The sequence below is a fragment of the Falco peregrinus genome, chromosome 13, assembly GCF_023634155.1.
Source record: "Falco peregrinus isolate bFalPer1 chromosome 13, bFalPer1.pri, whole genome shotgun sequence".
NCBI classification, from domain to species: Eukaryota; Metazoa; Chordata; class Aves; order Falconiformes; family Falconidae; genus Falco; species Falco peregrinus.
The window spans coordinates 3,319,071-3,335,822 of NC_073733.1; the positions used below are offsets into that span (position 1 = coordinate 3,319,071).

A 16,752-nucleotide genomic window follows, 5' to 3' on the forward strand; every position below is an offset into this window, starting at 1 on the left:
TCAGCTGATGAAGAGGTGGAACAAAATGTCTGGAGGGCTACACAGCACATGGTACTGGGAGGGAGTTGCCAGGTCGTGTGTCTTTTGGGATATGGCTCTTATGTGAACGATTTTCAAATCTTCCAGGGTAAATTTGCTTCCAGATTTTTGCAAACACACAAACACTGAAAAATATCTCCCAGGAAATTTCTTTACCAGGGTGCTTTAATTTCACACAAGTTTTGTAAGAACAGGCAAAATGAGAGGAGGAACAGGAAAATGCTCAAAATCTTGTGGTCAGTTAACAGGGCACTTCAAAATGTGTTGTTGAGCTAGACACATTATAAACTTCGGGATTAGCTAGCAGCAGTACGTAGCTGTTCACCTCTCTAAGTGTGGGATGTTGGAACCTTTGTAAGCATTTGCTATTAAAAACATGTGTTAGTGAGTAATATAAAAGTATTCATCACAATAGTCGTCCTATAAAAACAAATAATAATATATCTATCAGCTTCTAGGTGGCTGGAAGAGTTTCAGCCCAGGCAAAAAAAGCCAGGTAAGTTAAGTAAGTTCGTGGAGAATATTCTACATGGGCAAAGACATTTCTAGAAGAATATGGATCTGCTGGCTTGCTCCAAAAGAAAGGCAATACAAATCAGCAGAAACAAAAGTTAAGTCCTTTTAGGTAACCAAAAGTTGCGCAGTGCTGAGGAACTCCAGAAGGATCTCACATAAGTGAGTGAGTGCACATAAAATCGGCAGGTGAACTTTAGTCTAGATAAATGTAAGATAATGCATCTAGAGAGAAAGAATATTAACTATGCTTAGATGGTGCTGAACTGGCATGTGGCACTCATAAAGTAGGAAAGAGACCTCAGAGTCAGCACTGGCAGTTCACAGTCACCTTAGTGTGCAACAGCAGCAAAAATAGCCAACAAAATGTTGGGTATCCTCAGGAGGGGAATGGAGAAGGACAGATAGGGTAGCATTTTGCTGCTTGAATAAACCCTGGAAGCATCCCTGTCGCCAGTATGGCATGCAGTTCTCTGCATCTCAAAAACAAAGCGAGGGCTGCGAAGGCACAGAGCAGGGCACCCAAACCGATCAGGGGCGTGGAGCAGCTGCTGTGTGAGGACAGACTGGAAAAGCTGTTTACCATGTGCTTTTACGGATGCTGGTGCTGACACAAGAGAGGAGATGTGTGGGGGCAGGAATGAAAGACCAGTGGTGGAGGAAATGTTGAACTGCTTCATTTGGCAGCTGTGATTGCTTCTGGTTGCTTAAAACAAATGTGCAAGCAGTTTTAGACTGCATCTTGGAAGCAGGCCAATCGATTTCTAGTTCCTTTGCTAATACAGTTCAATCTAAATCTCTTATGCACTAACCCAGGCTTCTCATGCTTCTAACCAAAGCTCATTTCCACCATGTGCAGAAATACCTGTCTGGAGAGAATGGCTTGTAGAATTAACAAAAAAGCAGCGTATTCTCCAAAAGTTTTAAATCTATTCTCAAGCTCCTGTCTTCCCCCTGCACACCCGACCCCCACCCCCCATCCCCCAAATCATAACTTTTAGGCTCTATTTCTGAAAGAATTCAAGATACAGAATCAAAGCCAGAGGTTTTAAACTCTGATCCTTATCTGATTTTCTAGATTGTCAGAAGTCTTTTGCCTAAGTGAAACCGTGCAGGAGGATTCACACTATTTGAGATTGTATAACCCTTGGCATGTAGAATAAGAATTGTTTTTAAAAAGAGATTTTCATTGTTTGTGCACAATGGACTTATATTTAGCTAAGAAAACCATGTTTTAAATTCAAATTCTCTTGGAAAAACAATAGCTTAAATTAGAGGGAGAATGTTTGTAAAACTCAGAACAACTCTGAAAACATTTGGATGATTCTGGAGATTTCATTAACTACTCCTTGGGTTGCTCCATGCAAAGATACGTGCCTTTGCATGCTGCACAGAGATTATGTTATTTCGACACCAAATTTTTTTCAGATTTATTTATTGGTCTATGTTGCTTTTGGCTATGTTTTTTATAAGATTTTCTATTTTTATTTTTGTTGGCACTCCTACACATCTTCAGAGATGACGCATTCTAAAAATAAAAATATTTTTCATTACCGTAGTGCTTTTCATATAAGGATGTCAAATTGCTTTAAAAACTGGAGATAATTATTCCTCATATTTTTTACAAAGTGAGTAACAGTTGAGTGGAGACAGAGCAATCTTGCTAAGGTCTCAGCAAGCTGGGGAAAAGCTGACTGTTGTCACTCTTTCCCCTTCTGCCTAGCACTGGCAAAAGCGATTTCTTCTAAAAGTCTATTTGTAATGGTTACCATTTGCCTCCAGTCTCTCTTAGACGTTTTTGTACAGTCTATTGAGATTCTGGCGACATGGCTGGAGAAGTACAGCTCATTTCTGAGTAGAAATGCTAAATGTGGTGCTGGGGAAATGCTGGTCGCTTTGGCAGATGCTGTGATAAAACTCGTAGCTAGTGGCTCGTGTGCACATCCCCCACTCCTGAATGTATTCCAAACAACAGACTGATCTTCGCAGCTTTGTCTGACCATCTTTGTTTGTTGCAAACTTGAGGCCCAAAGGCCAGTTCTCACACTGCGCTAAACAAAAGTAGTGTTTTAACCACCTTTTTGCTCCCGGTAACTAAATACTCTCATAGTTGGGAAAGGCAAATAAAAAGCTTCTTTGCGGGAGATAAGAAAGGAACAGAACGGAATGTGATGTGCATGAGGAACTAGCCTTTCTCTGTGTGCTTGCAACTTCACCTTGCGCAGAGCCCCATCATGGGTAAAATGCATTACAAATTCAGCCGTGTGCTTTAGCACTAACCTTGGAAGATGTTTTCTGGGGACAAGACTGCCATTTTAGCACCATAATTGTACCCAGCACAAAGTTGTTCTGATCCTGAGGCCAAAAGGGAAGGAAGCATCCTCAGATGCTATTGTGACAGCTATGATAAATCATATTTGATTCTATTTTGGGCTGTAAGGGAGGCAATAATTTAAAGTATATAGTTCAGTTTAGTTAAACACTGTACAGATTCCACTATTTCTGTATTTCCTGTTGCTAATTTTGTTGCATTGCCATTCATGGAAACCCTGTAAGGAGCACGTGTCCTTTTTCACTTTTAGTATATAAAGATTTTTTTTTAGGTTGCTGAATAGTCTCCCTTGGGAGCCCGTAGTAGACGATGTGGAAAGTACAATGCGTGTAAGAGAACATCACTGCAGGCGAGCAACTCAAATAGAATGGAAACATCTTGGCCTCATAAAAAAGTTAGTGCTTTGGAAACTGAACTGGCCTCCCTTCCCTGCACTTATTCCCACAAGGTCAGGGCTGGAGCAAGGGGCGGTGTGTGGGAAGGGCCGTGCCACGGCTGGCGGTGTGCTTCATGGCCAGCCTGAACGGGGGCTTCCAGCCACCTGCCTCAGCGCTCTCCCACAGCGCTCCGCTTAGAGCTAAGGTGAAATACGAGCCAGGCTCCTTCCAGGCTGGACACAAACCTGAGGGTCTCGATCAGCCGGATGGCGAACGTTTCTGCCCAGCCCTGGCTTCCCGAGGGACGGGTCCCCCACGCGTATTTGCTTTCGGTAGCCGGGCGTGCAGCGCTGCACGGCGACCTGGCGGCACTTCCCACTGCCCGTCTCCCCGGGTTTACAGCGGCCGCCGCCGTCCCTCGCAGCGCCCTGCTCTGAAAGCGCCCCTTCTCCGATTTTGCTGAAGCAGGGGTGTGCGGTGCAGAGCAGCCGAGGGATCCCCTGGCGCAAACCCACCGTCCCGCCGGGCATCGTCCCGAGCCCCGTTTTTGCGGGAGCTCGCACCCGCTAGCGGGGCCGGGGGGCAGGCAGGGCTCAGCACGCCGCGCCTTCCCTTGCTGGGGGCCTGGCGGCCTCCCCCAGCCCCCCAGCCCCATCCTTGCGGGTCCGGCGCCCTCCTCCCGTCCCGCCGGTGCCGCACGCAGCTCCCGCCCCACCGAGGCCCCGAAGCAGCCTCGGCCCGCGCCGTCCCCGCAGCCGCACGGACCAGGGCGTCCCCAGCCCCCGCCGGGGGGAGCCGCAGCCCTGCCCTGCCGTCACCCTGAGGGCCGCCGCCATGCCGGCCCGCCACACACCGCCCTCCGGGCCCCCGCAGCGAGGGGACCCCGCACCGTCCCGCCCACCGGGGCCGAGGGGAGGTGAGCGGGGCTGGGAGGGGGAGGGGGTGGACAGGCGGGGGAACCCCCCGCGGCGCGGCGCGGGGAGCCCCCGGAGCCATTTGGGCGCCGCACCGCCGGCGCCCGGCCCCATTTGGCCGTTGCTCCACCTGCGGCTCCGGCTGCCGCTGTCAGTTGGGCGGCTGCGTCCCAACATGGCGCCGGCGGCAGCGGGGGCGGCCGCGGGGCGCGGGGCCGCGTCGGGCGGATGGAAATACTGATGACGGTCCGGAGACTCGCCTCCATCTGTACCATGGTGAGAGCCGCGCCCGGGCCGTGCCGGGGCCCGGCGGGGGGCGGCCGGCCGGGGGCCCCGCTGGCGGCCCCAGCGACGGGAGCGGCCCCGGCCCCGCGCTGAGGGGGGCCCGGCCGCAACAAGAATTAATACCTAAACCCCTGGGGTTTATGGGTGGCCCCGTCGCCTGTATAGGTAGGGGGTGTCTGTGGGGTCGGCAGGGCGCCCCGCTGCCCGTACCCCCGGGAAGGCCTGGCAGGGGCCGGGGACCGTGCCGGGGAAGAGCGAGGGGCCGGCGGAGCTGGGCCCGGCGGGCGGGGAGGGGGCGCCGGCCTGGCGGTTCCGCGCCCTTCTGGCGTGGTTGGAGGAATTAGGCCCCGGCTGCGGGTGGGGAGGGGGGGCTGGGGGGCCGCAGAGCCCCCTGCGGAGAGGAGACCCCCCGGCTGCTGGGGGTGTGCCAGTGCCCGCCGGAACACCTCCTGGGCAGGGGCTGCCCCCCATCAGGGAGGGAATACTGAACCCGAATTCTTTTTCTGGCTCGGATCACCGTCGTTTGTTGTGATAACTAGGCTCAGTTTAAAGGTTGTTATACTAGTTTAGAAAAGCTCTGTAATCATTTCACGTGTGTGTATGTAACAGGGTATCATCCATATTGACAATGAAAATTTAGCAAGAGGGGGACTGATAATTGCATGAATATGCAGAATTTTTAATGAAGTTACAGTGCTGCATAAATAGAGGCCAGCAAGTAGTTTGTCTAGCATCAAAGCGCAGCTGACTCATAATAAAATACTGCATCTTATTAACGATATGCCATCTAAACATTTGACAAAGATCCTTCCTGTAAGGAGTTTAATCAGTATAAGCTGTAAGAGGCGTTTGAAGTGCCAAAATCCAGCGTAGAATCAGGCTGAGGGTATTCAGTTTCAGTAATTTGTTTTTCATAGTCCCACATCAGCGTTCCAGTGTTGCCAACAATTAATGTTCCAGGTGTCAACCTTCAGGTTTAGATCTCATTTGAAACAGTAGCAAACCAGAGAGTCGGCTGCAGGGTCAGAGAGGACTCTTGCATATACCAACCTGCCCAGACTGATTTCACCTGCGTATAAAGGGAGCAGGGTTTTCTGTTTCTTTTCCATATAGGTGCTGACTACCAGTTTTGATCAACCTGAGATCCAGTTGAACTGAACCACAGTGGTGCTGTACAAGGCCACATGTTTGGAGTTTCCTAAGTAATACTCTTTAACAAGAGAGATTATTATTATTTTTTTTTTAATTTCTGGCAATGGATACCTGATCTCTTAAGTTTTTGGCATTGCACTTCCCAGAACTTCATACTTCACTAATCTCACCAGATTTTTTTTTTTTAAAGCACAATTTGTATTTTTTAATTGCCCATCACAAACGCAGGTGAAATTAAGGTCATGCGAGGTGGCTGAATCATGACTTCATTGTGGAGTTCTGCACCCCAGAGGCAAGTGATTGACTCAATCCCATATAATATTTTGGATGCATTCCTGAGATCAGCTGACTGTGCCTCAGATTAAGAGGGCACATGTAAGGCAGTGCATTTTCCTGTGAGCGCGTAGCCAAACCTGAAAACAGCCATTCCAGTGTTTATGATTTGTTTTTTGAGACTTTGGCTATACGTACTCAATCTTGAATTTAGTTTTGCGCCTGCACTTACCTTGATTTTGGTTGGGATGATAGATGAAAGCTAAGCAGGTACTTGTAGCCTGCAAATGTCCCTTCTGAAGTACTGTGGTTTTTTTTCAAGAGGGCACTTTTCACAGTGCTGCAACTTTGGGGAAGCAGGTTCTCCTTACTGTTTTATTTCAAGTGGAGAACTTACTGTTTCATTTCTCTGCAGAAAATGTTGAGCAGTGCTACTAGCCCTAAATAATTGTATAAAACTTGCTTCCAAATTTCTTATATAGCTATTTAATCAAATGCTGTGGAATTTTTCAGCATCAGTATTTTAGGTGTGTGTATAAGTTTAGCTAAATTTGCTGTCAGTCTTACTATTTTTTGTTTAGCTAGCCCAGGAAAATTAAGGTCTGGGATGCTATATTCTAAAATTGAATCAGCTTATTTGCATCTGCTTCAATTAATGTGCAGTAAGTTAGAATGCTGTTTGCTTTGTCATAATGTGAATATGAAAAACCTAAGCCTTCTTTATAAAAACATTGCATTACATTTAAAAAGTCTTTTTGGGAAACTACTTTCTTCAGGATTATGCTAATGTGTAGTGAATAATGTAAAAACTACTGAATGAATAAAAAACCCCTACTTTTTTTTAGTAAAAGATGCAGTTTTTACCAGCACTTCTAGCCATCATTTGTGCTTCAGGCTGGAAAACTGAAACACGGGTTTATGACGTTCTCATGCTCCTCAATCAGGCAGTATCACAGGGGCTGGTATTTCTGACTTTTTATCTCAGACACTCCACTGTTCTGCAATATCTCTTTAAAAATTAAATTCAATGCCCGAGCTCATTAGTAGACAGTAATGCAGTTATAATTTAATCATATCTCCTTCCCTAGAATAACTTCCAGGTTTTTGTAGTGTGGTTCAGCTCTCTCATGCCTCATGATGGTTGAATTTCCTTGATGTGAGCACGGTCCCTTTTTCAGCGATTGCATAACATTCACGTGGCAGCTATAGCATTGCAAAGATCGGAAACTCGTAGGAAAATACTTGTTAATTTGAATATGATTCATTGCTTGGTAAGGCTGCTGACGCCATATGGCAAAACACATCCACAGGCAAGAGCTACCAACTAGAGGTCTGGTTCTATGCTGTGTCCCTTTGACTTAATTTTGTTTCCCAGCCCTTATCTTTACTGTGGACTCTAGGAGATTTTGTTTTCTTTTTGACAGCAACTGCGAAATTAACCAGCAGAGTGAAATAGAAAGCACTATTGATGCATTTTGTTACCCTTCATGAAAAATGCATAACTCCTGTTTCAGAAATATTTAAAAGTAGTATCTTTGTAGTTCTGTGGCATATGCATGGTCATGGGTGGATGCAGTTCCTCTCTTGACGGAGGAGACAAAGCAAAGAGGGCTGAATTTCCATGGGTTTGACTGGCTCATCTAATCCAGAATATGCCTGCTGCGCTCTGCTGGGCTGAGACAATCACTTGTAGAACTAAGTTTTTGAGTCAAGAGTCAGTTTTTTTTGTTGCATTGATAGTAACTTTTTTTTTTGGTTGGAGAAGTTAACACAGAACACTAGAATGGAGCAAGGTGTGAAGCATAGGTCTGATGTTTTCCTCTCTTGACAGCTGATTTTGTGAAAGGTCTGTAGTAAGCTGTTAGCAGAAATCTTGGTGTTTCTTAGTAGGCTAATTAGGGACACTTCCCCTAGATTCATGTCTAATTGTTAGCTAAACCAGTAAGACATGCCTGAAGAACTCAAATCCAGTGTACAGATTGGTGGTAGTGTTATTAGTCTCCTTTGAATCAGTATAGCGTGGATATAATTATTAATTTCAGTGCTAGAGAAGAGACAACTGAATCATTTGTAAGTATTCAGGTGGCAAATGAAAATGTACTAATATACACTGTTCAGGTCAAGCCAGGCTTTTGTGTCACTGATGTATAATGTTTGCTGTACTGCTGTTTCACCTGTATTTGTAGAACCTTGTTTTAGCTTTGTCAGAGAACTAGCATTTATAGCTGGGATGGTGTCACTGAGGAAGTGGAAAGGGAGGATAAAAGTAGAGCTAGCTAAGCAGACTTCTGTTGCCAGCAGTGCTCTGCTTCTTGATTGACTTGTTAAGCTGAAGGAAACAAATATTTATCTTTGCACATGAAACCCAGTTTGAGAATAAACTGTTTTGTTTTAAGCGGAAAAAAATGTATGTGACCCTCTGCAAATCAGTTAGCAGGTCACTTTGTGAAAGGTTTTTCTGTGTGCCGTTTGTACTCTGGTTAGTACTGTCTGATGTGTAGTTATTGATGCGTTCTCCAGATTTTGGACTTGTAACAGTTTGGAGATGTAAGCCTCGGCAAAGCAGCCAGCCAGCCAGCCTGCAGTTAACAACTGGCTTAGGTGTGCAGTACACAGATTTCCTTTGAATGACTTTTAGGATTTTACAAGAGTCCTGGACTGCCTCACAGATGAGTTTTTCTGCTGTTCTGGTATCTGTTTTGATCCCAGATTGTCCATAAACTTTGGAGATTTCATGACTTAGCTGTCCCTGAGAAAATGCAAGATCCTAGCTGTGTTGTGCCATGGAGTACTGAGGAAACTATGAGCAGTATATGGTTCATTAGTTGAAACTAGGTATTAATTGTACTATGGGACCTCTACTACAGAACTGTTACAATTTAAAAATGAGGTATGAATACCTGGGGAAATATGTTAAGGTAGCAGAGTGTAGATAGTTCAAGAGGTGCTCTACATTATTGAATCTCTCTTGTTTTGTTCTTTAATCAGTATTTAGAGCAAATGCTTTTAATACATTGAATTCATCTGTGTTTATATGCATTCATATATCTTGTTCCTATTAAAAAATAAATGGCTTTCAGTATTTGCTCTTACAGATGTCAATTTGTGAGATTCCTGGACTTGTTGCCAAAATTAAGGCCTGCACTGTAGGTCATTATGTTTCGTTTGTTATGTCATGTTTCAAATTTTCAGCTCCTTTTCTAGTGAATAATCAAAGGGGGCTTGTAAGAAATATGGGACAAATTTTTGTGTAGGGCCTGTTGTGATAGGATAAGAGGTAATGGATTTAAACTAAAAGAGGGTAGATTCAGACTAGATACAAGCAAGACATTTGTTACGATGAGAGTGGTGAAACGCTGGCACAGGTTGCCCAGAGAAATGGTAGATGCCCCATCCCTGGAAACATTCAAGGTCAGGTTGGATGCAGCTCTGAGCAACCTGATAATGTCCCTGCCCATGGCAGGGGAATTGGGCTAGATGGCCTTTAAAGGGCCCTTCCCACCCAAACCATTCTATCCACTTAACCTCTCGTGCACAGAGTTGTGAATATATACACATTGAGAGCTGTTGATGGGCCCTGTGTTTGAATTTTACTGCCCTACCTCTGTGCCTGTTTAACTTGTACATGTGTAATGTCTGAAGTTGCAGCCTATTAATAAACCTGTAGTGTTATGTTTTGCTTTCCATCAGCATCCACTTCCTCGCTTCTTACAGTATTGTTCCTCCACTGTTTGAAGTGAAGGCCATGATAAAATCTTATTTCCAACTCACAAAAGAACAATACTGGTGAACGCTGGGCACTGAGTACACCTGTAGATCTGTTTGTGTTTGTTCTTGTAGGGGGCCAAAAAGCTGTCAAATATCAGAGAGCTGTACTAGCAAGACAGCTACACTTATGTGTGTTACTAGGTCATTTGCAAGAAACCCAAGGTCAAGAGTAGTCTTGTGGAGCTCTTCTCAAGTGAATGAACTCGCTGTGAACACTTTGGTAATCTCAGAGGCAGTGGCTGAGAAGGGGGAGATCGGCTGCTTACAGTACCACATTACAAAGGGTGAGACTCTTAAGCAGTAGTTTCTGTACTTCCTACCCTTAATCCAGCATTGTTTCCGTATGTTCTTTGTATGGGAGCCTAGCTTTGCTATCTAATTTTAAAGAGCATAAACTTACAGAATTGCACAAGACTGCATGACTTGCTTTACCTTTGTGTGGCATAGGTGCTGTGGACCTTGCAAGACCAGCTCCTAATTGAATAAACATTTATATGCAACGCTTAACAATGCCTTCTGTATTAATTTATGTAAAAACACTGTAATTGAGATGTTGTGTTTTAAACACTTCATAGTAGCAAGCTTATTTTGGAATAAGCATTTTCTAATTTCACTGTGGTCTCCGTGATATCGGCAGTAGCCAGAGTGCTTTGTAGGCTTCATTGCCTACTGAAGAGTGGGCAAAGCCAGCTTTTCCTGTGTGCACTGAAGGATGGTGCAGATCAAGAAGATTCTATAGTATTTGGCAGAATTGGAGTCTTAGAAAGTCTGTGACACTGTTATACCTGCTCCTTTCAAGATTATCAGTTTGTTTTGCCTGCATAAGCACGCTAAGTGCTGGAATCCAAAGTTCAATTTACCGTAATTTGTTATGCCTAGAACAGCAGCCTTCCTGGATGCATGAAAAGGGATAATTTCAAACCCTAAAGCGTAGTGAGTGATAGCTGAGCTGACAGCTTTTTTTATCTGACTTCAGTGCTACGCAGCCAAGGAGTTTTAAGACAGGGAAGCAACGTCTGATTCTGTGTTTAGAAAATCCTGACGGTATGTTCTGTAAACTTTCAGAAATACAACCCCAGTTCTGTTCCTTTCAGCACTCCCCCACATGGTAATTTTATTAGTCCTGAAGCTGGAACCATTATCATGACCAATACAGTAAAGTAAGTGCAGGCAGACTTTATGAAATGCATCATCTCATTCAGATTTTTTTCCTGAAAGGTTGTAAGTAGCTCTGGCTTGGCCTACTTGTTCTTCCCCTGCTCCCTCTCTGTCCTCCCTCCCCCCCCCCCCCCCCCCCCCCCCCTTTTTTGTTGTTGTTGTAGTTTGGTTTGTTTGTTCACTTTTTAAAAATCACTCTTCAGTTATGTAGTATATTTAACCAGCTTTTCTGATCTTGAGGGCTGCTGTCCCTTGAAGCCTTTTTGCACACCCTGAAAGCTGCTTCCCAGCTTTTTTCAAATGCTAAATCCTATCCCACTCTTAATTTGTTAAAAAGGAAGATTCAAATGAGTAAAGACTTCAGCAAGACTTGTGTACCAGTTGTGTTCTGGACACTGAAATACCTCCCTAGATATCTTTCCCTTTTTTGCCTTTCTTTAAGGGAAATGTCTTTTGCAGGCAGGTGCATGCTGTGCGCTCAGTGTGAGTAAGCTGGTTCCAGTCCAAAAGCCGAGTTGGTATGGTGTTGAACCCGAGGTTGTATATCGTAAGAGATTTTTATTTCATCAGGCTATTATATTAGCCATGCTCCGTGGCTTCTGAGTGTGCATGCAGCTGTAATAAGTGTAGAGATAGCCTAAGTTGTAGTGCTTTAGCTACTTTGTTTGAACAGAATGATATTAATTGCGATGGGAGAAGGCTAAAAGGCTTGTGTAAAAAGCATATGATGTGGAAATTAGTATTTTGCACTGAGCTACAAAATAGTAATTTATCCTTGAAGAAAGGCTGTATCTTCAGATTTCCATGAACTGTATAGAGAGTGTTTTAAATTATCTGATTCTTTCTGGCTCATTGAAAGTAATCTGCTGATGCAATTAGTCTTGTGTGTATTTTAGATGGGGCTAAAGCAGCTGAAGTATATAGGCAAGCACAGGAAACTACAGTTTAAACATTATACAGTATACAGTTAGGAATATTTCTGGAACTTTGGGAGCAGTAACACATATGCATCCGGATTTTAAGAGTTCTCTTCTGAAAATCTTCTGCTGTCTGCAAATGAACTGTAAATGGAACATCTAAAATGGCAGAGCACCCCAAAATAAGCACAGCAATTGACTTACTTAGACTTCTTGTAGATTCTGTCAGGATCATTAGTATTAAAAAAAAGAAACAAACTGCAAGTTTGTATTTTTTTGAAAAGGTAAGGGCTTGGTGGTTCTAGTTACTTCCTTTTCTTGTACTTTAAGCAACTGCTTCATCCTTTTCAGCATTTGAAAAACACTAGTAGCATTTATTTGACGAGTGCACTGCCTGTTTTGGTGTCTCTAAATTTCCATGTACTACTAAGAAACTAAACAAATGTTTAGTATTTTATCTCATTATGTTGAGCTAGTAATGAGTGGTTATAGAATGATTATAAATCCATTGACAATCTGCTGTGGCATGGATTTTCCTGCATAATTTCAAAACCAGTATATAATTAGAGCACCTCAGAAATGCTGCTTGTGCTATAGCCATCTTTAATGTCTATTTTAATGGTTATGGTTTTGTATCTGCACTTACTGTCCCTCTTCTTTCACCATAGTTTCTTGTCATTGTCTTACTGTACTTCTTTCTCTCTTCCAGCCTATCCTATATGTCACACATCCCCCTCTACGGTTTAGAAAATACATCCAGTTGCTAATAGCTAATGGATTGTGCTAATGTGAGACGCTCCAACATCCAGTCAAAGCAGATGTGAAACCAGCGCCCTTGAAAACGTGTGGGACAGCTGCCCGAGCCCTGCTTGCGTGCTGTCTTAATCCTTGGTAGAATTGCAGCTTTAGCAATGGAAAATGCCATAAACTCCTCTGCTTCCCCTCGCCAGTTCTGAAGGCTGCTGCAAAGAGGACGGTGGGATCTCCCCACTCGTAACCCTTCCCCATCATCTGCTTTGTGTCATCCGTCCCCCCAACCCCCGTTCTATAGCTTCAGTGTCTCTCTGCTCACTGTTTGCTCAAGCAGCAGTACAGCACTGACCTGATTATTTTTGACAAGAGCTCTGAATAACAGCAAGGATACTGACCCAGTGTTGTGCTAATTTGGTCCTTTTCTTACTGAAGCTACAGCAGCAGCTGCTTCCTGCTCATAAGGTCTGCTTGAATGCTTATCGAAGTAGTACGACGTTGCTCTTAAAACCATTCCCACGTCTGCAAAGTTACCTTCGTAGCAGCAGAAAGCAGATAGTTATAAGTGGAAGTGTGAATTTCTTCAAAGTGTGAAAGTGTTAGTTCAGGATAAAAAAAATTCGACTGATAGCTTTGGTCTGTAATAATACTTATTCTCAGCCAAGTTTTGCAGAGGATCAGGATTTCACTGAAACTTAGTAAAATTTGTAGCACTAAAAAGGGAAAAAATTTTAACTTGAAGCAAGAACCATGTGAATGCCAGACATGGATTTCTCTCATCAGTTCATGTTCTGAGCTATGTAGTTGCTATTAATCACTCCCAGCTGTTCTGTTCATCGATAGCTTCGGAAGAACTCTTCAGCTCTGCACCTTATTATAATTTCTACTGTAATGCTGTTTATGTACAGTGAACAGGAAAGTGATAGCTTTTCTTCATCTTCCAACAATAATTATTCTTACAATTCCTGTCAGATAAGTGAATGCAATCTATAAGCCGTTTGTCTATAACAATAATTACAAATTCAATTAAGTTTAAGGGCATAGAAGTATTTAAGCCCCTGGAAACTGTTGATAAATTTGCAGTTTCTGAAATCAGTTAAATCTAAACCAGGCAAAATACTAATTTTCTTTGCAGGAATAGTCACACTGCAGAGCTTATAAGAGGCCATAACGCCTAAGCATACTTCTTTCGTACGTTGTGTTGGTGATGCAATGAGTTAGCAGTGTAACCTGGCTAAAAAAGAGAAGTCTTCTACTATTCTTTCCACTTGCATGGTGTATTGAACTGGAAATAAATCTTTAAGACTTCTCTATTGAGCAAAAAGGACTCACAACCTAGAGGCTGGAGGACTTGATAAGATCTCTGTTCTGATTTTGATGGGTTATTCAGTTAAATTTTCAGCTATACTGTGGGATCACTTCATCTGTGATGACTTGGCTAGACAGCTACCTCAGGTAAGAGTTTTTGAAACTGGTCTTTTCACATCGCTTTTTACTTTACTGTCCCTTTCTGCTTTATTGAACTCTACAAAATCTGCCTTAGAGACCTTTTGGTGTTCTTTGGGTAAATACAAACTTTACTCAATTAATCTCATACACATCTAGTGTTGGTGTGATGTCCCTCACTGAGTTGGTATGGAAAGTGGAAGAAAACTTGTAATATTAACAATTCACTGTGCTTTGTTTGATACTTTAAAATTCGCTATTTTTTAAAAAGCGTTTTAAAACATTTTTTAAAAGAGTTTTCTTTGTCTTTTCTGATGGAAATCAGTGAGCACAAATGTTCTTGGATAGGTCCTTTTTTTTTAATTAGCTATTATGCATAAAGTAAAATTACTGCAGCTATGACAGAAAATATTTTATTGCTGGTCTGTTGGGCTCATCTTGGCCAGTGTTAGCTGTGTCTATTATTCCGAACCGCTGAAATGGCGATAGTTCAGCTAGGCCAGGCAGCTTCCCATTTTTCTGTTTGGCTATTAGTGCCGACACTGTGGAAATGCACCAAGCTAAGCTTGCTCGCTGTCGAGATTCAGTCAGTTCTGCTAGCGGGGTTGTGAACAGAATAGGGGAGCTCTTGAAAAGTGCAACCAACCTCTGAGACAACATTTTAAGTCACAGTAATTTCTAGAAAATTACAAATCCTGATTACGAGTTGCAGAAACTTTAGTTGTCACCACCCCCACCAATATGGAAGTGTTAAATTCGCATCTCTTGGAGAGTGTAATTATGTAAGTAAACCAGTATTGCCACTTTAGTTAAACTAGGGGGATGTTTTCCTCCTTGGGTAATTATGTGTTGACTGTATAAATTTGTGTTTTGTTCCTGCTCAGAGAGCTGTGTTCTGAACGTTTGATCATTTCTTCCTGAACTGGAGTAGCAGAGCAGTTCCTTGAGAGCATTTTCTTGGACCTCCTAGAAGTCTCAAGGATGTAATTCTGGGGTTTTAAAAGATGTGTTTATTTGTCTTGCACGAGCACTGAGAAATCAATTCTAATCCCATGCATTAAGCTTTATATTTAGCTGTATTTAGTGTACATTATTTGCTTAGTTTTTATATGCCAGGCAAACTCAGTTGGTATGTGTTAGTGATTTTTTTTCTTGTAATTTTTTAATTGCTTCCACAGTGTATGTCATAGTTGAGCAAAACTATTGCTTTTCTTATGTTTGTAGGTGTGTAAAGTCCTGTAAAATGCTGAATAGTTTGTGGCACCCCAGGAGAAATGCATCTCTCTTGATTCCCCAAATAATTAAATATAAATTTTCATACTTGGGACACTTGCCACTTTGGTTAGATTTTATTTCTAGATGAGAAATGTGACTTTTATGTTTCCAAAACTATGAAGTGTGTGTTGTTTCTTATGAGCAAATATTTGTGTGATCAGAGGCAAAAGTATTTGTCCAGGTACAAAAATCTTTTAGTGGCAGTGGGAAAATGTGACAGCAAGACACAGTTAATGCTGCTCTAGATTTGATCCCCAGTTGGTTAATTTGCTCTTTGTGAATTTAGTTGCAAAGATCACGGGTTGTGAGTAGCTGGACTTTGACTGCAGTTATGCAGCCTCACTCATGAACATGTCATGTATTTCTATCCTGAAACGTGACCAAGGCCAGTTTGTGCTGTCACCGTAAAGTGCTTTTTTTTTTTTTTTTTTTTTTTTCCTTCCCCCCCCCACATTGACTCCTGTGATAAATCACTCTATACTGTTTGCAATGTTGTTATTTTATGGTGGTATGCTAGGCATGTGCATTTTCTAGCGCTACTTCAATGTGTTCTGTATTACTAATCTGCAAGTTTGCATCTTCAGAACTATTTTTGACTAGTTTGTGATTTTTGATTCCTCCCACAATTTGAGTCCTGTTTTGGTGTTTATGATTTTGATACGCTAATTTGAAATGTTCTCTGACAAGAAATGTCAGAAACATTGCAACTAAATGTTAGGTTAATTTAGCTTCTATAGCTGATTGACTTTAACTTTAGCATTTGATTTATTCAGGAAACCTTGGTTTTACAAAGTTTGGGCAGAAGATACAACGAAGCCCTTGAAAAAAGACATGTGTCACCTGTTAGCTTAAATGGGTAGATACATGTGGATACAGGTTGTGGTTTAGTTGAATTGCAACATGGTTTATGATAGGTTATTAAATTCTCTATAGCATAATTTTAGTAAAAATTACAATTCTTATGCTTTCATTTCTTTATTCAGACATTTATTCCATATGTTGCTTTACAGGCAGGAGTATTCAGGTTGTCTAGTTTCACTAGTTTTGCAAGTTGTGGTGCCTTAGTTGTCTGTTTCTCCAGTGTTTCTCTAATACCATATTGGAGATCATGGGGGAGGTGAGAAGACTGTTCAGAGAAATTTAAACTGAACTTCACAAGCTTGCAGATTTTACGCACATCCCTTCCTTAGTCTCGAAACACGCATAATGTAAGAGTAGAGGAACCTCACTCTTAGCAGTCAGTTCTGATTTCAAGACCGACAATTTTTCAAAACCAGCACCACCTCTTCTTGCGTATTTACACAGTGTGTAGGTTATAATCTCCTATTATGCTATTACCCAAAGTCAGTGTTGATCAAAATGATGTAAGTGAAGAGCTGAAGTAGCATTTGGAGAGTGCTGTATCAGCAGATCTTCCTTACAGATAGCTATGCTCATGTATAGGTTTGGTTTGGGTGTTTTGAGGGGAGATAGTGGGGGGAAGAAGAGGTACTTGGAAGCAGGGAATGGATGTAGGGAAATAAATGAGAGGAGCTGCTTGAACTGGCACTGAT

General features: G+C 42.7%; 1 protein-coding gene across 6 annotated transcripts in view; it reads left to right on the forward strand.

Annotated features, from left to right (window-relative positions):
* Positions 1-3,379: 3,379 nt before the first annotated feature.
* LOC101912621 (ubiquitin carboxyl-terminal hydrolase 12-like) overlaps positions 3,380-16,752 on the forward strand; it is a 33,487-nt gene continuing 20,114 nt past the window's right edge. Inside the window, exon 1 of one of the 6 annotated variants that reach the window (XM_027784192.2) lies at positions 3,380-3,466. In XM_027784192.2, coding sequence (XP_027639993.1) covers positions 3,395-3,466 — 72 coding nt within the window. In that variant the 5' untranslated portion in view covers positions 3,380-3,394. Of the gene's footprint in view, positions 3,467-4,065; positions 4,178-4,285; positions 4,452-16,752 lie in introns of those variants that run through there. The other 5 variants (XM_027784193.2, XM_055818019.1, XM_055818016.1 and 2 more) reach the window with 5 other exon arrangements.